Genomic DNA, 26,295 nt, shown 5'->3' with positions numbered 1-26,295 from the left:
TATTGTGTGATCTGAAACCTTAATGCGTAACGTTTGTTTACCTGTTTTTATTTTTGTTATAAGTTAGTTATAAGCCTAGTAATGTCGTCTCAGAGTTTAGTAGAAAAGGTACCTTATGGAAAAAAGATTGAAAATTCCCAAAAAAACTAGTCAATACGGGAAAAGAAGTTTGGTAGAGAACTGTATTAGCATTCTGCAAAACTAATTTGATAATTTCAGTTCTGGTTTGGGCGCCTCGCAAATATTATAACCGTACATAGACCGACATCACAAATCCAAGTAGCCTGCTATTATACCAAAGTTACTCTCGTCAAGTCTTTCTTAACTAGAATAATCTTCATTTGGTTTGGTCGCATGCAGTAAATCAGCCATTGGTTTGCTGAAAAATGCCAATACCCGACGCATTACCTTATGGAATATCTGAGGTCATTGAACCTCAATGCCGCTTATCTTCAATAGCAACCGAAATATATTATTGATAAGAAATAGACGATTTATACCATCTTAACCCCAAAATATTATTAGTTTATCCTAACTGTTCCATCATCATCATGCCTCATCATGTAACTTAATCACAAGGTACCTTTTCATTACATACAAATTATTGGTCTTCTTTAAGATTATTATGACGAAGAACTAATTAAATTTGGGGCAGTTTAATGTAAATTAATATTTTCTATTCATAAAAGATAAACTGTAATATGATTGATATTTTGTAGTGATGTATTATTAGATTTATTTCCATAAGGTACCTTTTCGTAAATGTATGGAGCAAATACTGTTATTGTTATGTAAGTTTAAAGTGGCATAAGGGGTTAAATATAGTATTTAGTTGGGGTTTTAGGATTTATTTCATTTGAATGACAGAATTTCTTTCATATGTGCTCAGAAAAATTGATTGTGTGTCACATTAAAAGTAAAAATATTCAATTTTGTGATTTTATATGAAAAAGTCAGAAAATACATTTTCACCTCTAAATCGGTATTGTTTTTTGCTTAAACTGTCTGTCAGTGTCGTTTTCTAATAGATAGAATTTAAATCTTGAGAGCTCATTGCAATCAATCGTGAAAATGAAATAAAACTTTATTTTCAAGAGATTGGCTAGTATACACATAAATCAGTCGACATCAAAAGTTTCTATTTGCATTACAGAACAAGTCGCAATATTTTTTTAATCTCACATATATAAGGTATTATTATTTGTAGTCAACTATGTAACTTACTTCAGGAACATAGTTTTTTAGGCGGCTAAACTTAAAACTTCTCTATCGTAAAGTTGCTAATTTCACAACATTATTTTCAAAAAATCATATCTCTGTAACTACGCAACCTAGAAGGTTGATCTTTTGTGTTATCGATAGCTTATTTATTGTAGATTACTGGGGTATGCATAACTCCATACCCGCCATAAGGTACCTTTGACCGTGGGACGTCACATATAATAGGGTAATTCACCAGTAACTGGCCACAGTTAGTAATTGGCCACCCACCCTAAACTAAAAATGAATTCTATTCACCTATAAACAGAATTAATTTTTGTTTGTATATTTCAATAACTTGGCCAGCCTTCAATAACTAGCCGTCTTATACTAAAATGAATTTTGTTCATAGGCGAATAGAATTCATTAGGGTTCCGTACCCAAAGGGTAAAACGGGACCCTATTACTAAGACTTCGCTGTCCGTCCGTCCGTCCGTCCGTCCGTCCGTCCGTCAGTCTGTCACCAGGCTGTATCTCACGAACCGTGATAGCTAGACAGTTGAAATTTTCACAGATGATGTATTTCTGTTGCCGCTATAACAACAAATACTAAAAACAGAATAAAATAAAGATTTAAATGGGGCTCCCATACAACAAACGTGATTTTTGACCAAAGTTAAGCAACGTCGGGAGTGGTCAGTACTTGGATGGGTGACCGTTTTTTTTTTGCTTTTTTTTCGTTTTTTTTTTTGCATTATGGTACGGAACCCTTCGTGCGCGAGTCCGACTCGCACTTGCCCGGTTTTTTTTAGTTTAGGGTGGCTAATTACTAACAGTGGCCAGTTACTGGCAAATTACCCTACCATCAACATTGCCATCCTAACGTCATATGGGGCATTATCTATGAAAAGGGACCTTATTGCCGAGGGCGCTTACGCCGCACAGCATCGCGCGGCATTGTATTTATATCGGAGCATCGTAAGCGCCATCGACAATAAGGTCCCTTTTCATGGATAAAGTCACATATTAAACAGTCACCTGCTAAATTACATCGTATATGTAAGAAGATAAATTAATGTTTTAATTGTTGTCAACAGGTTCCGAGTCCCAGATAGAATGCACGCCCGAAGTGATGAAGGTTACAGTGCCAATGGATGGAGACCGCCAGCTCTCATACCTCGACCAGCTCAAAGGTAAGAACCCTTAACTGAAGCTACTTAAGGATGAATCACGCTGGGCCGTGTCCGGCCGAAGCTTCCGGGGCTTACTTTTCTATGACATGACAGTTGATCACGTGGTGCTTTCTATAGAAAACGATGCGCCGGAAGCTCCGGCCCGGTCACGGACCGGTCTAACTAGCTAGGCCGGACCGGAGCTTCCGGCGCCAGGCGTGGCTCACTCCGCGATTTCGTCGCTTTGCAACAGGCAGTTACAAGTATACATCCGTCCCACACCAATCTTGGTGGCTAGCCATAAGCCGCGCGTGGCGCTGTCGCCACCTAGCGGTCATATCTGTCCTAATCGTAACAGACGCGTTTTGTTAGAGAGTGAATCTTCTGTACCTAGTACTATTATTTATTCTGTGCCGGCACTTCGTTTTCTATGGGAAAACCACGTGATCACCGATCAGCAGTAATTGAAAATTACATGTCGGACGCCTCGGCCCAAGCTCGGGTCGGTCTAGCGTGAGTCATCCTATAAATACCCCACACTAGCGTCTCCCGAGCGTCGGCGTCTAGTCAACTCTATGGCTGCTGCTCGACGCAGCGTTGTCCCAACGCCGACGCTCAAAAGACAATGATGATGTGGGGTGGCCCTTAGAGTGACCCCACACTATAATAGCGTCCCATTAAATGTACAGTCAGCGATAAAAGCTTGTACCAAAAATATATTTTCCTGCCAAAACCTTCTTTTGTACATAATCTATAAGGCTTATATTAAGGGCCAGTTGCACCAACCACAATTAACAGACTGATCAACGTCAAGCAGCCGAGATCTATGAAACTTCCCATACAATAAAATTTAGCGAACGCTCTAACGGTGACAGACGGTTTGATGCAACCGAAAGTGTAGGCGTTAAGTTAAATGATTAAAATAATCCCCTTAGAGCATAGGCTAAAAGCTTCTCAAACTTTGACATGAGCCTGTCAAACCTCCGTCAGCGTTAACAGGATATTAATTACAATTATATTTAACAAACCATTTGCTGAGGCGAAATTAGAATTGGTTTGATCTCGCCAAATTGTTCCGTAGTTCTTATATATTTGGTTTTGACATTTGAAATATCACTGAAACGATGACTCACGTTAGACCGGGCCGTGTCCGGGCCGGAGCTTCCGGCGCTTACTTTTCTATCGGCCCGATTCGAACTTTAATATACTTACGTCAATTAATAGATCTAGAAACGATAATATGGATTAGATATGTCAGTGTGAAATGTGACATAACAGGCGATCACGTAATGCTTTCCATAGAAAACCATGCGCCGGAAGCTCCGGCCCGGACACGGCCCGGTTTAACGAGAGTCATCCTTAATATTAACAATTAATAAGCTTAGATGAAATTTGTAATAGACCTGATTACTTAATCGTTAAATGTAATCAATCGTGAGTGATATGGGTCTTCTCCGAGACCACGGGGACAACGCGCTCCTCGAAACGTCGGAGGTAAATTTAAAACATAATTTTACACGTTGTGAATGATAAGGAGGTCGATCGTGTGGTCAGTGTGACACTCATCTTTTTATTTTTATTTACATTCAAATTAGCTACATCTATTAACCTAAAAGTTAAACCAGCAAATCATACAAACAGTAGGCAAACGGGTCAAACCGCATTTCATTTCCATCGGCATGCCCTACTGCATAACCGAGTAACGAAAACCACAATGTCAATATGCAGTTTTGACATTTGAAACAAGCATGTTCCATCCTAGACTGCATCGGCACTTACCATCAGGTGAGATTGTGGTCAAATGTTTACCTTTTTCCAATAAAAAAAAAACTTACGAATTTGTGAAGTGTTGATTGGCTTGTAATTACTTAGTTTTTACTTGACTTCTCAGTTGAGTAATAAATAATAAGCGGTACCCCGTTTTACACGCTTATGTTTGTAATATAGTTCGTATTTTTAGCATTAAAAGAAAGTTAAACAATCTTGACGTGTCTTTTTATTGAAAAACACTTTTGAAAAATAAGTCACGGCGGCAAATATGTAACAATTATGAATCATTATACGATTATCTACATTCTTTTGTTTTCATAAGTAGGTAATAGCTTTGGTAATATAGTGTGTCAAAGGACTGTCTAATTTCAAACATAGATAGAGAGAATCATACTATCTTTGTCTTACACTAGTACTAGCACCCAAAAGAAAAGGATGGGTATAGTTTTTTTTGTTCCTATTTACTGACAAATTGGTTTGACCAGCTATAGTTACTGATTTTTAAAAAGCGTTTTTCAAGTAAAAGACACGACAAGTTCGCGTAGTCTTTTTCTAATGCTAAAAAATACGAACTATACCTACATAATCGCGTATTTAAGTTTTAAGATTTACCTCCGACGTTTCGAGGACGGCGTTGTCCCCGTGGTCTCGGAGAAGACTGGCTCAAGTTGACATCAACATCTTCTAGCCGCGCGAGTTTTTCGAACTACCCGCCGACATCACCGAATATCGTTAGTGTTTGTGTGTCGACAGAGTAACATCCCTAGTGCGCAAAACGTTCAAACTGATAAACAAGACCAAGTGCGGGTAGTTCGAAAAACTCGCGCGGCTAGAAGATGTTGATGTCAACTTGAGCCAGTCTTCTCCGAGACCACGGGGACAACGCCGTCCTCGAAACGTCGGAGGTAAATCTTAAAACTTAAATACGCGATTAAGTCCCGTTGTGTAGTTTGATAATGTTTAATAATCGTGAAAGTTTAAATCAGTGTATACCTACATCCCTAATAGCATTTTCTTGTAGGGATTTTGTTGGGCCTTTGTTTACGTATTAGTTGGGCAACCGTTATATTTGGCCGTACGATTTGCTGGAGGGCCCTCGACAAAGGCCCTCCCGAAGATTCCCAACAGAGGGCCATAAGAGTAATTTTTTTGTTGGGCCTATTTAAATAAATCATACAATTATTCAACGGTGGTGGTTTTGGTTGGGCCGTGGTTGGGCCTATACACATTTGTTTGATGGTTGGTTAATTGTTACATTTGGCCGTACGATTTGCTGGAGGGCCCTCGACAAAGGCCCTCCCGAAGATTCCCAACAGAGGGCCATTAGAGTAATTTTTTCGTTGGGCCTATTTAAATAAATCATACTATTATTCAACGGTGGTGGTTTTGGTTGGGCCGTGGTTGGGCCTATACACATTTGTTTGATGGTTGGTTAATTGTTACATTTGGCCGTATGGCTTGCTGTAGGGCCAACTGCAAAAAAAATAAAAAAGGGCAATTTTTTCGTTGTGCTTCTGTTTGCAAATTCAACAATTACCCAACGGCAATTCAGGTAGGTCGGTAGGTAGTCGTGCACCAGGTTGAAGGCCCAACACAGCTTGTCCCACAAAGGGCCAACATTGTAACTTTAACGTTGGGCCTTGTGTAGGATTCTTACAATGCTACCGTAGGTAAATAGTTGTGTAATTTATAGTGTGCCTACAGTCTAATTATGTAATGGGCTTTTGTTTACGAGTCCTACAGTTACCCTACGTTAAGTAAGTGGTTGTGTAATACGACGTTGGGCCTTTGCTGATAAATATTACAATTACACTACGGTAGGCATTGGTTGTATCCACATGAAGGCCCTAGGCTAGGCAGCAGTTGTTGTTAATCTTCTCTGTATCGTTCCAATTTTAGTATATGTACTGCCGAAGCAAGTACACTTACTATACACTCTATTTTGTATATATACTAACCGCACTTCGAAACTTCGTAAGCGAGATTTATGTTTTTTGAGATTTAAATTGAGAAAATGTTGGTAAAATACAATTTTTTAAATTTATGTATAAATTTTATAGTTATAGCTATTAGATTTATAAGTTACTTTAAAAAAATATTATGATTATATCCGGAATAATCGAGAAAATAACTATAACTTCGATGTTTGGAAACAGTAACGCCATCTAGTGACGCCACAAGCAAACTCAACTGGTATTGTTGGGCATCAGTACCACAGCCAATGTTGGTAAATGCGATATTTGTGCTCACTGGGCCAACGAATGTTATCGTTGTTTAGCCACCGGTACCAAAATACACAAAGGCCCATTGTTAGGCGTCAGTGCCACAGCCAATGTTGGTAAATACGATATTTGTCATCATTGGGCCATCGGATGATATCTTTGACTAGCCAACGTTACCGAAATACACAAAGGCCCATTGTTGGGCATCCGTGCCACAGCCAATGTTGGTAAATGCGGTATTCGTCACCATTGGGCCAACGAATGTAATCGTTGTTTAGCGAACGGTAGCAAAATACACAAAGGCCCATTGTTGGGCCTCAATGCTACAGCCAATGTTGGTAAATGCGATATTTGTCGTCATTGGGCCATCGTATGATATCGTTGATTAGCCAACGTTACCAAAATAAACAAAGGCCCATTGTTGGGCATCAGTGCCACAGTCAATGTTGGTAAATGCGATATTTGTCATCATTGGGCCATCGGATGATATCGTTGATTAGCCAACGTTACCAAAATACACAAAGGCCCATTGTTGGGCATCAATGCTACAGTCAATGTTGGTAAATGCGATATTTGTCGTCATTGGGCCATCGGATGATATCGTTGATTAGCCAACGTTACCAAAATAAACAAAGGCCCGTTGTAGGGCATCAATGCTACAGCCAATGTTGGTAAATGTGATATTTGTCGTCATTGGGCCATCGGATGATATCGTTGATTAGCCAACGTTACCAAAATAAACAAAGCCCCATTGTTGGGCATCAGTGCCACAGCCAATGTTGGTAAATGCGATTTTAGTCATCATTGGGCCATCGGATGATATCGTTGATTAGCCAACGTTACCAAAATACACAAAGGCCCATTGTTGGGCATCAATGCTACAGCCAATGTTGGTAAATGCGATATTAGTCGTCATTGGGCCATCGGATGATATCGTCGATTAGCCAACGTTACCAAAATAAACAAAGGCCCATTGTTGGGTATCAGTGCCACAGCCAATGTTGGTAAATGCGATATTTGTCATCATTGGGCCATCGGATGATATCCTTGACTAGCCAACGTTACCAAAATACACAAAGGCCCATTTTTGGGCATCCGTGCCACAGCCAATGTTGGTAAATGCGGTATTCGTCACCATTGGGCCAACGAATGTTATTGTTGTTTAGCGAACAGTAGCAAAATACACAAAGGCCCATTGTTGGGCATCACTGCCACTGCCAATGTTGGTAAATGCGATATATGTCATCATTGGGCCAACGAATATTATCGTTGTTTAGCCAACGGTACCAAAATACACAAAGGCCCATTGTTGGGCATCTGTGCCACAGCGAATGTTGGTAAATGCGATGGTGGGCCAATACAAAATTAATGTTGGCTACGGAACGAACCTCATCCCAACGTTTTCCCTACCGTTGGCACCGTGGGCCCCAACGAAAATGCTACTAGGGATATATGTACATATACATTTATTGTGAAGTATGATATGACATAAGCTCTTTTTATTTCGAAAACTTTTTTCATAACTCCGTGCAACACGTGTTTTTAAAACAAACTAATTAGTTAACATTACCTGGGTCATTGTTTAAACAGTAGGTTATTTAATAATCGAGGTCAGTCGTCCGTTTATTACATATTAGATACCTATATTTAATTGCAAACTTAATTATAACTAGAGATGCACAGGATATTCGGTTACTATCCGGTATCCGGCCTATCCGGCCATTATTTTAATTTTAAATGCGCGAAGATGCGTTGCGATATGTGTTTTTGGGAAACAATAAAATCACTGCACACTAAATATTTCATGAACCGTGATAGCTAAACAGTTGAAAATATCACAGATGATGTGTTTCTGTTGCCGCTATAACAACAAATACTAAAAAGTACGGAACCCTCGGTGGGCGAGTCTGACTCACACTTGTCCAGTTTAAGAGTACCTATTACCTATTTTTTTTTTTTTAGAACACAAGCAGTCATAATAAACATTACATACGTTGTACACAATGTACAGAAACTGAGAGGTGATACAAACAGACCCGGAGGTTCATTAAACAAAATATTAATAAAATAAAAAGGTAGGTAAGAACAACGTAGTAAGTAATTTAAGAATACACAAATAAGCATACAATCTCAAGGAACAATGAAAACGAACAATGAATAATTTTATTTTTTAACTAGCAGAAACGTCTGCGAACGATGCTATTAAGCTTAGAATTAATTTAAAAGTGGATAAATTACTGTCTTGGGTGAGACTTGACTTGAACTCACGGCATCTGGATCGATACTCCAAAGCTCTGGCATCTGAGCCACCAAGACCTCATCCATAGCCAGCGTACCTACCTATACCTAAACCTACCTATTTCCTGTACAATGCTCCCACGTAGTCAGCTGGCATGTCGGTTGGCTACCATTCAGGTGTCAGTCTTAAATGTAAGCTCAACAACGTGTCAATGTGCAGGATGAGATATAGGTTTTGTTAATAATTCCGTTAGATGCTTACTGACAGCTCTGCCCACAGATTACCAGTTCGCCAGACGATATCAGCCTATCAGTTGTTCAGAGCTGTCAAATTTTGCGTTTAACTGACTGGCTGATATCGTCCGGCGAACTGGTAATCAGTAGGCCCCCTTTTTAGTACAGTAGGTCAGCCAACGAATGCTCAAAAAAAGTTGTAAAGGGAAATGCTATTAGGAACACAATTTTTGACTCCGTAACTCTGTTTGGACTAGTTAGGAGGTGAACATATCAAAAGTCCCCGGCCGTAGCCCTTGAGCTGGGGGGGAGAGATTGAAAACTTTGCGTCTTTACCGACATGACTACTTAGACAAACCGAAAGCTGATTAAATTTGAAAAATAGTTACCAGAATAATATTTCAAAAACCCAGCTCTTCGTTACATGCTGGAACAATTGTTTCACACATCCATATTCCATACCCCTGATCCATACATTTCCATACATACAACCATTGTTCTCTGAGAAGCGGGACTATTAGGACCACTTTCACTTGCTTTTTACACTAGCACGTATATGATGGTCGCGATGTTTCCGTCTATTGTGTCCTTACACTAGGCCGCTTGCCTACATATAGGTACTTGTTAGAGTCAGTCTAAGCTTAAGGTGCCAGATTTAGACGTTACTGCCGAGTTCCGACAGCATTTGTGCCAAAAACCCGGCCAGCAACATATCGATTTTGACAAAAGGGCATTTTATCGGGAAATATATAGGCCCCGTCACAGAATAAATAATAGTAGGTACTAGGTACAGAAGACTCACTCTCTAACAAAACGCGTTTGTTACGATCAGGACAGATATGGCCGCTAGGTGGCGACAGCGCCACGCGCGGCTTATGGATAGCCACCAAAATTGGTGTGGAACGGATGTACTTTTAGCTACCTGTAGCAAAGCGACGAAATCGCGGAGTGAGCCACGCCTGGCCCCGTGCATGAACTATAGGGGCAGCATAGGAGCCGTCAGATTTTTGGCGCGAGGCGTAAATGTGTTGTTTATGCTTCCTAACCTACTATGCACAAGGAAACGTACCGACGAGAACGGTAGATGGTAGCACTTGCTTTGGCAATGTACATGTGCACATACGTTTCCGATTCAGGCCACAAGATGGCACACCCTCCAACGCCGTGCGCGTCCCTATATTAAATTTGACATTTACGGCAGTAATGCAGTTGGCAGTAATGTCACACTGCAATAACTGTTGCAGTAATACTGGTATAGTCTGAATTCGAAGTCTGTGCACCAACTATGACGCGACAAAGTGTGGAATTGCCAATATAAACGTATTTTTCTAAGTGATTTGTCGTTTATGTTGTTATTTCCAACCTACATATGTAGTGCATAATTATTTTCCATCGTATTTTTCAAGGAAACTTTCGAACGTGTCTTGCTATTTCAGTCAATCTCGGTACAAAAAGTACTGACCTTGACTGAACTAGCAATGAGAAATACGAACGTTTCCGAGAAAATACGATGGAAAACAATTATGCACTACAACTGTAAGTACTTGTACTTGTAAATACCATAACTGTCCCTGTTTGCCATTCAGCGAGGGAATGCTGCCAGCATCTTTAGCACAATGCCGCGGGGCCTTATTTAGACGTATTTCAATTTAGAGTTGTTTAGTTTTTAATTTTATTATAAAATAGTTTTATATAAGTATTTCAGATTCATTTTTTTTGTTGACCAATAAATTTATTTCACTCTCTCTACAGAACAGAATATGACAGCCACAATAACAGACGATAAATGCGCAACCATCATATGCCCGCAGCCTCGTTCCCGCGTTCGTTAGTTTTACGACATAATTAATTAATTATGCCTAGAAGCTAATTGTGATTCAGCGAAAGATTGTAAAAGTATTAAAATCTAAATATCTACGCCTACGACTAGATTAGGTATTTGCTTTTCTCAAATGATTTTAACGCCTAACCCCCTTCATAAAACTTTACGGGCCTGATTTAGTTAAATTATGTTTTATCCCTTTCTTACCAATACATAAGTCAAAATGATAGATAAGGACAAACGATTATTAGCTAATTGAGGTTTGTAGCGCGTTTAGGAATAACCTAATATAATATGTTAAACAAAAGCCGTTGTTTCTTTTATGACGAGCCCAAGCTTCCAACTTTGGCGCGTGGCATAGCAACAATGCCGTTTAAAAAGCAACCGTATCGTGAGAGTATTAAAGTCCATACTATACCTACTCTCTCTACAATCTACAGATTGGCCCAAAACCCATTAGGATTTTTTTACTGTGGCATATTCTTGATCATTTTATTATAGAGTTAGATCAAGAAAAGTCTGCAGCGATTTTGATAGCCCACGCAGTGCAAGTGTTATTTATACGTCATAATTTCATAGAAGTTTGACGTTTAAAATAACACTTGCACCGCGTGGGCTATCATAATCGCTGCAGACTTTTCTTAGTCTAACTCGAACACACCTTGGCGTTTGTGTATCATATCGAAAGGAGAATATTTTGATGATAATATAGGTATCTACGTTTTGTTATAATTAAATGATTATAGTTTTAATTTTAATAGAAAGCGCTGGTGGCCTAGCGGTAAGAGCGGGCGACTTTCAATCCGGAGGTTGCAGGTTCGAACCCCGGCCCGTACCAATGAGTTTTTTCGGAACTTATGTACGAAATATCATTTGATATTTACTAGTCGTTTTTCGGTGAAGGAAAACATCGTGAGGAAACCGGACTAATCCCAATATGGCCTAGTTTACCCTCTGGGTTGAAAGGTCAGATGGCAGTCGCTTTCGTAAAAACTAGTGCCTACGCCAATTCTCGGGATTAGTTGCCAATCGGACCCCAGGCTCCCATGAGCCGTGGCAAAATGCCGGAATAACGCGAGGAAGATGATGAGATGAGTTTTAATTTTAATGAAATCTTGTAAAAACCGTTTAAGTAAGAAAAACATCCTAAAACTTCTTTAACAACGTGTTTTTGCTTAACCTATGAAGGTTAAATATTTGAAGCTGTTTTTCATTAAAATATGTGCGTATAAAATGAGTGACTTTAATTCACATTTATTTTCATCATTGTTCATCAAAAAGATTTATATCATAACGCTGGAATCCCATTATATCAAAACCCCAGTTTAAATATATGATTCATGTCAATCTGATAACCTACGGAGGATAGCTTCATTTGCTATTTTTAGGGTTCCGTAACTCAAAAGGAAAAAACTGAACCCTTATCTTATAGGATCACTCGTGCGTCTGTCTGTCCGTCTGTCCGTCTGTCACAGCCTATTTGCTGTGTGACCCAAAGACGGACATGTAATAAAAACAAATGAATTTTAAGTATAGGGGGCACTTTTAGGGGGAGAATGAGAAAATTAAAAAACAAAGTTTTACAAACCATATCGTGTTACATATTAAATGAAAGGGCTTATTTTGAGGATCTCAAATATATATTTTTTATAATTTTATATGAAATAGTTTAGATGTTATTTAAGAAAATAGGCAAAAAAATTACCATCCCCCTCCCCCCTTAACTCCGATACTACTGGGTCTAAAATTTTGAAAAAAATACACAGTTAATAGTTCTTCACCTCTAGATGACAGGAAAACCTATAAGAAATCTACAGTCAAGCGTGAGTCGGACTTAAGAAAAAAAAACGCGGTTGGGCTGTTAGGGACAAAGCCGTAATAGTTTACGTGAAACGTGGTGTGGACAGCTTTTGCGAAGGCCGAAGGCCGAGCCCCCAGAGACTTTTTGAAACGCACGGCCGAAGGCCGAGTTGCGGGAGGTTAGTGCTCAAACACAGAACAATTATAGTACAAGTGTCTGAATGCGAAGGTCGAAGGCCCTGAAGGCCTGGAGCCATGTGCATGCTTCCTGCAAAGGAGATCGTCGATTTTATTCTATTTTTTGTTAAGAGATTGGGCCCGATACCTATAGATTACTGGAAAAACGTATAAGAAGTCTGCAATTAAGCGTGAGCCGGACTTAAGAATAAGAATTACGGATAAGCTCTATCAAGGCCACAACCGCAATTGTTTACGTGAAATGTGGTGTGGACAGCTAGTGCGAAGGTCGAAGGCTAAGCTTTGCGTTGGGCCGAAGGCCTGAAGCATCCGAGAGAGGTGCGCCTCCACGTAAGGTCGAAGGATGAGCTGTAGGAGGTTAGTGCTCAAACAGAACAAATAATAATAACAAATAATTGGTTTAAGTACGAGTAGCTAAATGAGAAGGCTGAACTGCCGTATATCAGAGGGTCTACCGCGAACACCGAAGTTCGCAAATTGCGGAGATTTCTCTTTTACTCCAATGAAACCGTAATTAGAGTGACAGAGAGAAATGCCAGCAATTTGCGAACTTCGATTTTCGCGGTTATAGCCCTGTTATCTTGAAATAACAGAGATACGCCTAACCAATGCAAAAAAAATGTAGGCACTATGCTTAACACAATACTCGAACAAAATTAAAAAAAAATATTGCGGAAAAAACACGGAAAAGCCGGGGCGTGCCCCTAGCGCCCTAGCCAGCCGTATGTGGAACAATTGAATGAACAGTTGAATGTACTTTTTAAGAACTTCGCTTTGCTCGCTCGTTCAAAAATGTGTGCAGTACGGAACCCTTGGGACGCGAGTTCGACTCGCACTTGAACGGTTTTTTAGATTTACTTTGCAGATAGAAATTAAGGATAAACGTGAAATGAATATTTAGGTATCTATAAAATTGATGCTCATTTATTTTTATTTATTATATTAGGTACGTTAAAAAAACGTGTTTGTATTTACAATAAATTACGTACCATTATTGTAATTATTTAAACATAATAATATTATAGTTATATAATGAGTAAACTATAATATTTCGTATAACTATTAAATAAATTTATTTAATATATTTTTTTTTTTTGTTTTAGGCATAAATGGATAAAACTGTTGACATATGAATGATTACTCAGGGTCAGTTACACGTTGCACCAAACCGTCTGTCAACGTTAAAGCGTTCGCTAAATTTAATAAGAGAAATTTCATACTTCACTGCTGTTTGACGTTAATCAGTCTGTTAAATGTGGTTGGTGCAACTGGGCCTTACTCAGTCATTTTTAAATTGTATTTTTGAATTTATTTGATAATGTAATGTAATTAAATTGTATTTTTGAATTTATTAAATAATATAAATTATATCTATTGATGATCATAATATTAATTCGTGTAGATAATTTATATTGTATTTATATTATGAGAATAAATATCTAAATATATTATCTTATTATTTCCAGAGTACAAGCCATGCAAGCCAGCTATCGAGAATAATGTGGCCACGTTCATGTTGGACCTCCAGGACCCCCATACCTGTGGAGTCACCAGGGTGCTCAACAAACTTACCGTAAGTACATCACATAGGCAGGGGTGCGAAACTCCTGACTTCGGTCAAACTCGGCTCCGCTCGGCTCAGCATTGCTCCGAGCAATTATTAGGGTTGGCACCACTTGACTTCCTTTTGCGTGCACGACCACAGATAAGATAATCACTTGATTTTTGACAACCCTAAATAGCCGAAAGGGATAGTGTCATATATTAGAAAGGGCCAGCATGATTCGACCCTGAACCGCTGTCAAACTTCGTTTTTGTAGGAAGTTTCCTTTCTGTACGGTAGTACTATTAATTATTCTGTGACATAGGCACAGTCAGCATCATAACTAACGGATCAGACTGCGCGTCAAAAGTATAAGCTACCATTCTCAAACGGCTTATTAAAAAGAGTATTTTATCAATATTTATGTACAATGTATTTTTATTTTTTTGTGTGTTTTTATTCATATAGTTTTTTATATATTTTTGTGTTTTATAAATATGTAGTAGTTTATATATAGATGGTCAAGCAGATCTTGTCAGTAAAAAAAGGCGGCAAATCTGAAAAATGTAGGCGCGAAGATATATCGTCTCATAGAAAATTTGAATTTCGCGCCTTTTTCTACTAACAAGATTTGCTTGACCATCTATATATATATATTGTATTTATTTATGTAAGGTCACTGTGGGCAAGTCCGTCTACAAGGCAAGTCCGTCAACACGTTATAACTTTTGAATTTGAAGGCGTATGCGACTTTGGAGTCCAGTCGATTAACCAGTTTTTCGCGCTAGTTCCGTCACTGTAAAACAGATGGCGCTGTGACAACCAACTTCAGAGCAATCCGCCTCAACAAGTCATTTCGTGTTTTGAACTCGAAGTCATAGTGCGACAACCGTTCGAAAAAATTTTTTTTTAAATAGTTTTTGAAAAGATTGTGCATCCGAAAGTAACTACGTAGGTAGCATAAGAACCAATTGTCTTTATTCTATTTTTAAAATATCAGAAATTAGCTTAGTTTTGTAATTATACGTTCCACAATTTATCATATTAAAATTTGACTAAGTTGGAAAGTCCGTCTATTATGTTCAAGGCAAGTCCGTCATATGCCGGACTTTCGTTAAATCAGAGATTACCAACTGTTTTTGCGACTTTAATATTATAACCATTTGATAAGGTATCAAAAAATCCTCCTGACTTTGCGCATGATGTTACTTTATTAAATTTTGATCACAGTAAATTAAAAGAAACGATTAAAATTCATTTTAAAATTACTATTGATTTTTTATTTCGGAAATCAAAAAAATAATTATGTTTAAATATTTGCCAAAAAAGGTTTACCACCCCATCTTGGTAGTATATTGACTTGCCTTTGTTTTAGAAAAATGGTGTTTATTTCGAATCTGAACCGTATATTGACAAGTTTAAAATACACTTTTCATTGTCTCGATCCGTTCTTTTTAGGAATTTGACTACGAACATATACACACCCATAGATTGGCTGATATCATAACTAGACGGACTTCCCTTAAACTGCACGGGAAGTCCGTCTACTCGCCGAATTTTAAAAAATGTCATTGTTTTTGCTTAATTTATGCTTGAAATGATCTGTCACTAAGGCTAAACTATTAATTATTAAATTCTTCATCGTATGCGATTACAAGCAGTAACATAGGTGAATAATTAACGGAACTAGATCACTCCAAAGTCAAAAAAAAATAAAGTATGCCGGACTTCGCCACAGTGACCTTAGTTTATTATTTAGAAATATAGATTGTTTTTTTTTAATTCACTCAATATATTTTTCTCTCAGCACCAATTGTAATCTTGACTGGTAGAGAATGCCATTTGGCATTAAGTCCGTATTACGTGAACTGTCGTCTCGTAAGTACCTATACGGTAAAACCGTATGCGAGAAAATATCGAATCGTATAATCGCCGTGTGAACGTATCAGGTCGCCATAAGGTACCTTTTCCCGTAGAACGTCACATATAAATTTATGTCACGTCCCACCTTATCGTCTCAAATATTTCACAGTATAATGGAATTATGCGAGCAGAGGTGCGAAGTAACTTAATTACGGCCGTTACCTTCATCTGAGATATTACAGACTTGTCCTTAAAAATTGAATCTTTTGATCCACATCCTAACACATATTATATTAAAGCTATATAATTTATACACAGTTACACAATGTACATAATAGTAGGTACATTACAATACAAGTGCGAAAAACGAGTGGCGATAAATTAAAACACGACCGAAGTGAGTGTTTTAAATCGACACGAGGGAGCCTTGGGTTCACATAGCAACTAATCCCAGAAATTGGCGTTGGCACTAGTTTTTACGAAAGCGACTGCTGATCTTCCGACCCATAGGGTAAACTAGGCCTTATTGGGATTAGTCCGGTTTTCTCACGATGTTATCTTCACTGAAAAGCGACTGGTAAATATCAAATGATATTTCGTTTCGTTTTGTTCGACATCTATTATAATTATAAATCAACAATAAACTTTATTTACTATGTATAAATACTTATTTGTTCCTAATAAGACAATAAAAAGACAAATAACTTATGTACTAAATATATGTATGAATAAAACTAAGAACCCTGAATATATCTAAAATTAAACAAGCAATATAAAAACTACTGAAAGAGGCTTCCCGGCGCAAAGGTGCCCATCACACTCGCTGCGTTACCGCGTTGAATAAACTAATTTCAAACCATTATGTTCTAGGGTAAACGCACCTTCTACCACAAGATCGTGATAGAAACGGCAGGCGGCCGCGAAACACACACGGTGCGGTGCGTGGCAGCTGGCAAACGCATCGCTCGCGCCGTGGATTTCCCTTTGGACCTCATCGAACCTGAGTAAGTATCACACTTTACTATTATAATATAAATCGTGATAGAACCGCAGGCGGCCGCGAAATGCACACGGTGCGTTACGTGGCAGCTGGTAATTGCTCGCGCTGTGGAGTTCCCTTTAGACCTCATCGAACCTGAGTATGTATCGCACTTTACTATCATAATATAAATCGTGATAGAACCGCAGGCGGCCGCGAAACGCACACGGTGCGTTGCGTGGCAGCTGGTAATCGCTCGCGCTGTGGGGTTCCCTTTAGACCTCATCGAACCTGAGTATGTATCGCACTTTACTATCATAATATAAATCGTGATAGAACCGCAGGCGGCCGCGAAACGCACACGGTGCGTTGCGTGGCAGCTGGTAATCGCTCGCGCTGTGGGGTTCCCTTTAGACCTCTTCGAACTTGAGTATGTATCGCACTTTACTATCATAATATAAATCGTGATAGAATCGCAGGCGGCCGCGAAACGCACACGGTGCGTTGCGTGGCAGCTGGCAAACGCGTCGCTCGGGCCGTGGATTTTCCTTTAGACCTCATCGAACCTGAGTAAGTATCTGGGTGAGCTTTAAGTCCATTGAACTATTACTACGAACCGACACAGAGAACCAGTATTTTGCGCCATGATTTGTTGTTGTTTTGACAACAAACCATAGAAGCGGAGCGTGAATCTCGCGACCTAAACGCGTAAGCGCCATGAATTTTACGGCGCTTACGACGTTTTGGCCGCGTGGTACAAGTTGTGATTGCGACAATTTCGTTATTTAGAATGGCTTCTCTATAATATAAACAACTCAATGCTTCAGTCAGATTTGAACTTCCAATCTTTTATAACACCAGTATTTCGCTCTAAATTCGCGTTTATTTAAATCTTAAGTTAGGCATGTTATAATTTGATTCTACAGCGAATGAGTTCTGACTTTCAGGAGTAGATTTTCCATTCACTTAAACATGCCTCAGACGTATTTTCCCTAGAACAGAACAATTTTTTCTACGTCATAGCGTGACGACAGTTCGCGTTTGCTTTGTCTATTTTTGTATGGCATTTTGAACAGCGCGCCAAGCGGGAGGTTTTTGAAACTCAAAATCACATACAAAATGACAATAACGCAAACGCGTACGTCACGTCACGCCATCGAATGATATTTACACTAGGGATTCTGCAAATAATCTGTCTACGAACTTAGGTACGAGTAGTTTGACTAACTTTAACCCAATAGTTTGTTGAAGTGCCTAAGTTTCAAACTAGGTTCTAACTATAGATACACGCTTCTAAGTGCCTAAGTTCGGGAATATATTACATTGCAGCTTTTCTATACTCGTAATAAATTAAAACAGATTACATTTTTACAATTGGTGGTCGCGGGCAAGTCGCGGGTTCAAATTTTTATGTATTATTCGTATGTAAAATTTATTTCTATAGTTAGTACGCACGTAGTATAACTACAAAAACACAAATCAAAATATTTAGTAAAATAATTTGTTTTCCTCTGGCTATAATTTTTTTAAGAAACCGGTGCTTCTGCTTTCCTATAAGTATAGGCAGGCGGGGCTCACTCCGCGATTTCGTCGCGTCGCTACAAGTACATGCGGCCCACACCAATTTTGGTGTCTAGCAGTAGCCGCGCACCGCTACGGAACGGACGCCTGCTCGTGCTTACACCACTTTGCGGTCATATCTGCCGTAATAGACGCGTTTTGTAGAGTGAACCTTCTGTACCTAGTAGTATTACCGGTTGGACCTCGTTATACGGCTAAGGAAGTAGCTAAAGCTATTCGCTCGATTTCATTAGCATTGAGCATCTTCAATATGCGGGTCCTCATATCTCAAGGACGCTAGCGATGTTTTATACGTTGTGCGTTAGACACTGCTACCTACCTGAGGACTTAATGAAGACTATCGTAGTGCCGGTCGTTAAAAATAAAACTGGTGACTTATCCGAGTCCACTAACTATAGACCTATTTCCCTTGCGACCATTGTAGCAAAGGTATTTGACAGTTTGCTTAACGCACAGTTAAATAAGTACGTGCACCTTAACCATAATCAGTTTGGATTTAGACCTGGGCTATCCACTGAGAGTGCGATACTGTGCCTTAAGTATACTGTCAAATATTACGTGGATAGGAAAACGCCAGTCTATGCTGCCTTCTTAGACCTTTCTAGGGCTTTTGACCTGGTCTCCTACGATGTATTATGGAAGAAGCTGGAAGCTATTAAACTACCCTCTGAGACAGTTCGCATACTTAAGTACTGGTATGGGGGCCAGGTCAATAGCGTTAGATGGGCTGGTACACTGTCGGACCCGTACAGGTTGGAGTGTGGAGTGAGGCAGGGCGGATTGACCTCGCCCACACTCTTCAATCTGTACGTAAATGGATTACTCGAGGCGCTGGGTAAGATGCATGTCGGCTGCTATATAGACGCAGTGTGCGTAAACAATATAAGCTATGCGGACGACATGGTTTTGCTCAGCGCATCGGCTTGTGGCTTACGACAATTGTTACACGTATGTGAGAAATACGCCTATGAACACGGACTTAAATACAATGTAACTAAAAGTAATTTTATGGTATTTGACCCCGGCAAAAATAGGGTTAATGAGGTTCCTCCCATATATCTAAATGGTATTCCACTAGAGAGGGTGGGGAGCTTCAAATATTTAGGTCATATTGTTACGTCTGACTTAAAGGACAATCTGGACGTAGAACGAGAACGGAGGGCTCTGTCGGTTAGGGCAAACATGATTTCCCGTAGGTTTGCGCGATGTACAAGGGAGGTAAAACTTACCTTATTTAAAACGTACTGTACTTCCCTGTATACGTGCAGCCTATGGAGGTTCTATACCCAGCGGGCCTACGGGGCCCTCCGGATCCAATACAACAACGCGTTCCGGGTATTGATGGGGCTGCCTCGTTTCTGCAGCGCATCAGGGATGTTCGCAGAAGCACGCGTGGACTGCTTTTATGCGACTATGCGCAAACGATGCACATCCCTGGTGCGCCGGGTGCGGGCCAGCCCCAACCCTATCCTGTGTGTGATAGCGGACAGACTTGACTGCCCGTATATGAGACACTGCTGCGAAATGCATGTTTCCAGCAGTGTATATATATTGTAATAGTTAATTAGGTACTAACATTAGGAACGTAAGTCTACTAACAAATCTGTATGAGTCCATAGTTGCTCGAAATAAATATTTTTCATTCATTTCATTTTCATTCATTATTTATTCTGTCAGGGCCGTCTTAAACTATGCTGGGGCCCTTGGGCACATACGAATATGGGGGCCTTTTGGAAAGAAATAAAACTAAATAAATTAACATTTTTCTACTATGATCTTCTATTTATTACGGGTAGTCAATATACTGTTACTGTCTGTCCTTCGGGGCCCCATGAGGATGGAGGCCCTGGGCACGGGCCCCGTGTGCCCTTATGGTAAAGGTGGTACTGTATTCTGTGCTATAAGGTAATTTAATAACATTTGTGCTTTTATTTCCAGTGTAATAAACATCACGAGGAACGAGCAGGGCTACGGGCCTGATCCCATCCTAGCAGCGGTTGTCAAGCAAAACGGACGACAGTGAGTATTTTTGTTATTGTTTAATCCAAAATCCATAATTAGAATCGTAAAAAATACGAAAGAAGAGGCGATTCTCACGGAACCGCCGAAATACCTTCGGCACCTTAAACTCTGTTTTATTTTTTAACTTTATTGCACAGATGTAGTGCATAATTATGTTCCATCGTATTTTCACGGAAACTTACGAACGTGTCTTGCTATTTCAGTCAGTCTCGGTACAAAAAGTACTGACATTGACTGAACTAGCATGACGTATACGAACGTTTCCGAGAAAATACGATGGAAAACAATTATTTTATTTAAGTATTTAACATTTTAAATCAGGCAACAAGGCCCGGTCCATATTACAAATACCTTACAGACCAACATATATGTGAATTTTTATGCACTACATCTGTATATTCAATAGTGTAACAAAGGTGTTGAGTTGAAGCATTTCAAACGAGCAGAATAGTCCCAAACAATCGCCTGTGTTTTTAACCTACATTACTCAAATTTCGGTTTTCTCTATCATATACTTTACAGGTGTGTGTTTTATGGATAATGGATGTAAGGACATTTTTAATTTCAGGGTCACAGGAGAGATCTCCGTGAGCCCGGGGACACCTCTATCCATGGAAATCAACTTGGACGAGAAATCCAAGTCGGTGTACGGTCTCCTGGTCAACTATATGCACGTCACAGACACTGGGAAACAGCAGGAGACTATCATATTTAATGGGTAAGAATTAAAAAAAAAATTAAAGTACTAGTGCCAAGAACGCACATGTGCGTTTGGATTTAAATTGCTTAGTTTTTAAGGGCTGCTCGTTTAAGCTGAATATTAAATTTTTTATTAATTTTGTTCCCTTAATTTCATTTTTATCTTATTTTAACACTGAACTTTCGCGTTTTGTACACATATTTAATGATATGAACGGATCTACCGCGATATAATTTCATTATTTTTACCTTAAACACATCATTTGTTACCACAGCTGGTATAACCCAACTGAAACGTCGGGTTCTGTTCCTGTTCATACCACTAAATATTTATCTTTTTTATCTTTCCAGTTGTTCCGTGGACCCGTACCTGTTTGACAACTTCATAACGACGGACGACGGCATGCTGTCGGCCAAGTTCAGAGCATTTAAATTCCCTGATACTTCCTACGTGCAGTTCAAGGGCACCGTTACCGTGTGCCTCGACAAGTGCCAGGGGGTAAGTGATCATTATATAATTTGTTTAATACAGCATTAAATAAATTACTTTCGAATACCCATAATAATAAATTTTGACCAAATCTTAGATCGGGTGCGTTAGTCCCGAATTCGAGTCTCGCCCTAGGCGATGTTTTTTGTTTCTCTATATTTTATAAACTGTGATTTCGACAGTTCTGGACTTTGAAAATCAAATTATTATGAACAATGCATTATTCTACAACTCAATTTGTCTTTGTTTTCAGGTACAATGCACCAACGGTGTGACGGGCTACGGTCGCAGACGCAGGTCGATCGCCTCCGGTGATAACTCCAACAAAGTGTACGAGGTGTCGCTCACAACCTTCATCAAGGTCGACTGGAAGGACGGCGAGAAACAGGCAGGTAATATGATCGTGCATAGAACGCATATGTGCGTTTTTGGCATTTGATAAAATAATCGAATATTTTACCTATTATTATTTTACTTTAACTCGAATGAATAGGGTATTCTCCTACTAGTCAAATCATTTTATTATTTGGAACTGTCAAAACGATTTGCTAATATGGTTTTTATATGAAACATTACGCGTCTCTAATAATTGTCTGGTGGTTTATTCTTTATTTCATGCAGGGTATGAAATAATTTATTTAAAATACAGTCAAATACCCTATACTATTGATAAAACCGTTCAAAGTGAATATGATTCTAAATATGAATGTATTTAATTTGCAGAAGACGTCTTAGCCCTTCTCAAGAACTTAAAGGTGGCGAATCAGCGGCTAGAAGACAATGACGCCACTGACTCCAGCCCCATCGTCCTATACCCTGAAGAAATCGTAGCTCACAGCTCCGCCAGCGCGCTAAGATGCAGTGTACTTGTAGCTTTAAGTTTATTATTAGTTATGTTCAAGTAAAAAGTTTGTACAAGCTCGACTTTTGAAATCTAAGTCCTTGGGAATGGTGAAAATAAGTAAGACTATGCTCTGTTTGCACCGAATATAGTCTAGTCCATTGTGGCCTTAAATGAATGTAAACTAACGATACATCCATTTTCTATGGGAGGGTAATTTTTTTTCGCGATTTCGGGGTTGGTCCCAGTAAAAGTTGCTCAGTATAATCATATAACCTCCCCGGCAACGGGAATGCAGTTATTTTTTAGCCACCGTGTAGATACAAAAAGTTGAATCTCACTGGCGGAAAGACCGAGTCACGTAGTTTTGTTTGTTTACATTTTTTTAATGTGCTAATAGAATGGACTATACTTATAGGCAGTGACAATACATACCCTATAGGAGCACTTGGCATAAATACTTAACGTGGTCTAACTGTAGGGGACTTATAAGACGTCAGCGATCTGGCATTTACCAAATGAATAATATAGGATCTACCACACCGATTGTAAAAATACTGAGTCAACTGAGTTACAAACTTTTATTGCTAACCTACGCTCTTACGGCCCGACCACGATATTGCGCGACCGGCGGCGGCGGCGGCAACCATAGGTTGGAGCGAGACACAGCGATCGGACGTTTTGTTCCCACCTATGGTTGCCGCCGCCGCTGGTCGCGCAATGTCGTGGCCGGGCCGTTAGTGCTACGACGCGTAAATGCTTCAGACACATAAAGATGTTAAAACATTGAGATGTAAGGGCTTGTTTTGTTTTCGTTGACTTTTGAGACAAAAAAAGCAAAATTAGAGCTTGTAAAAACTGTGAAGTAGACATAGTCTTGTCAATATAATGTGTAGATAATGTACACAGAGGTGGATGAGGAATCTCAAACTTTGAGCATTGATAAAGTGCTATTCAGATCTCAAACTGAATATCTTGTGAACTATGTTTTTCATTCCATCATGCCGCATGGTCAGGCAAAAACGAGGATCATATTTTATAATGAGGAAATCCATTCTATGGAACTGTAGAATTTCTAAACTACTTGAAAGGGGCGTAAAACCTTTACACTGGCACGACTATTTTATTTAACACATTCACCGCTGAGCTACGGTCGTAGCCGATAAGCCGATAATATAGATTTCCCGGTGTGTAACGAAAATGCTTCGTAGAAACAAAACGACAACGTGTCGTGATTAGCGCTGAATGGGTTAATTTAATACAACATTTAATATATTTTTTTAATGTATTCAGGTTTTTTTGTCAAATATGACAGACTTTGGGAGGACTTTTTAGGAAAATTTCATCAAATGTTATCTCAATTACTTCCTTGTTTCGGTTGCTGATACAAGTGGTGAGAAGTGTCAAACAAACGAAACAAAAACGGAATAAAATACATACTAGATTTGATAAGCTTTTGGTATGTAGTCGGCCGTAAATATTTCGCTTAATACCCTAAATGGTGTCATGAATAATGCATCATGATCCCCTAACGCATACGTGTCGTCATGGGTTAAAAATGTAGTGCTTGTAGATTCATACATTATTTTTTCCTAATGTGTAATGTATATGTACTAAAGAAACCTAATAAACTTTGGGCGGAAGATAATGCAAAAACAAAAGACATGTAAGATAGAGATACGTACAGACCAATACCTCGTTGGAAAACAACGAATTTAATTTTAAGTGACAAGTGATTTTTAACTTAATTTTAAGTGCTTTTAAATTTACTATTGCTTTTTAATTGGCATTTTCGCAAAACGTTGAACTATTTTAAACGTCTCTAAACTATCGTATTACTATGAAAATATTATAATTTGTGTTAAAATTTCAAGTACACATACTACTATTCTTATTCTCTATTTATTTAATTTCGGTTTATTTTAAACGTTTTTTATGGTTTCTTAAGCAATGAGTAGAGGTAGGTTACTTAATATAAAACATTAGTAATAAAAAAAATATCATACACTAACGCTTTCCTACACTATAAAAAAAAACAATTATTGAAGTTTAATAAAAAAAAATATTGGACTGAATGTCGTCCCCAAAACTGCATAATTTGTATTCTGCTAGTTTTGGTGATGTATATGAATCAACGTTATTGCGAAAATGCTGATGAACTTTACGAATTAAATATACTGCCATTTACAATCATCTTCTACATCACAAACGTTTTATGTACTTACACACCTATTTTTACACGAGCCCACATTCGGTGTAGGTACCTACGTCTATTTTTTTTTACAAGTACCTACATAGATATTCTAGACATAGATAATCATAATAAGTTCACTAGTCTTATCATAAAAAAGTATTGTATACATAAATAGACCAATCTGTCTAATAACTTTTAATTATTCTTTTACATTTTACTCAGTAATAATATTTAAAATGGACTGTTCAGTACAATATTGTACACGACCAATATTTTTTAAGTTTACCTATACTATATTCTCATTTGGCCATATTTTCTTAGTAATTGTGACTTGATATTGTAATGTAATTGACCATTAAAAACAAACTAAATCAAAATGCTTTCTTTAACGAAATAAAAAATCTTTAATTCAATTCTGTTTTTTTTTACGTTTCCCTTTCCCCCGAAAATTTTTTGGACAATCCTTTTTTCAATTCAATTTTTTTTTCTTAGAAATGGGCAGTATTCTTTTTTTATGCGTAATAAATTGGGGATGCTACAAGAAAAAACAATTGTAGATTTCAGTCTTTTAATAGAATAACCTAATAATAACTGATCAATCTAACAATGTACATAGAAAATAGTTTTCGGACAAACGTATGTAAATCTTACATAATAAAGTATACGTAACAGGTAAAATGAAATCCCTAGGAATAGCATCTTGTTATTGCAGCAATCATTTTCTGATTTAAAATGAAAAATTGTGACTTTAGCTTTTTGACGCATATGTGTCGTCATGTGGCAAAGTAGTAAAGCAGGTAGTAGTTTTTTACGTTAAACAATATATACGTCGGTATGCCTTTTCACAGCTTGAGATTAACCATATACGTCACCTAGCAGTGGTGTTTTACCCCTTATTCATAAAACTTTACGGGCATGGTTTAGTTAAATTATGTTTTCTCCCTTTCTTACAAATACATAAGTCTAAATGACAGATAAAGACAAACGATTATTAGTTAATTGAGGTTTGTAGCGCGTTTATGAATAAGGGGATTACAGTTTGGCACGAGTCGACAACATAGGCAGAAATAATCATACATTGTCTTTTTCTTACGCTAGTACTATAACCCCAAAAAAAGGGATGAGTATAATTTATTTATTCTACTGTTACTGACAAAATTGGTTAGGGTAATTTTCACCTTACCCTACCTCTCAAGAGATAGAAAACTAATTCCAATAAATACGCGGCCAATACTGAAAGTTTCTGGATTCTGATATATGAGACGACTTATTATTTCTAAGTGGCCAGTTCCAGGAATTTTCAGTATGCCCTAAGTATCATGTTTGCGACCACAAGTGACTTCCAGAATTGATACAAACTTAATTTATAACAAAATGCTATACACATAAGGATTTCAATTAGCAGTAATATTTACAATAAAAGATAA

At 38.5% G+C, this 26,295-nt stretch overlaps 1 protein-coding gene across 1 annotated transcript in view; it reads left to right on the top strand.

Annotated features, from left to right (window-relative positions):
- LOC134802778 (uncharacterized) overlaps nt 1-23,255 on the top strand; it is a 94,623-nt gene extending 71,368 nt beyond the window's left edge. Inside the window, exons 3-10 of the mRNA XM_063775481.1 lie at nt 2,298-2,393; nt 14,123-14,229; nt 16,933-17,066; nt 20,561-20,641; nt 21,213-21,362; nt 21,695-21,842; nt 22,087-22,225; nt 22,557-23,255. Of these exons, the coding sequence (XP_063631551.1) occupies nt 2,298-2,393; nt 14,123-14,229; nt 16,933-17,066; nt 20,561-20,641; nt 21,213-21,362; nt 21,695-21,842; nt 22,087-22,225; nt 22,557-22,738 (1,037 nt within the window). The 3' untranslated portion in view covers nt 22,739-23,255. The remainder of the gene's footprint in view (nt 1-2,297; nt 2,394-14,122; nt 14,230-16,932; nt 17,067-20,560; nt 20,642-21,212; nt 21,363-21,694; nt 21,843-22,086; nt 22,226-22,556) is intronic.
- The last annotated feature ends 3,040 nt before the right edge of the window (nt 23,256-26,295 follow it).

Source organism: Cydia splendana, chromosome 25 (assembly GCF_910591565.1).
Source record: "Cydia splendana chromosome 25, ilCydSple1.2, whole genome shotgun sequence".
In the NCBI taxonomy this organism is placed as follows: Eukaryota; Metazoa; Arthropoda; class Insecta; order Lepidoptera; family Tortricidae; genus Cydia; species Cydia splendana.
This window is presented reverse-complemented; position numbering and strand designations above follow the sequence as displayed.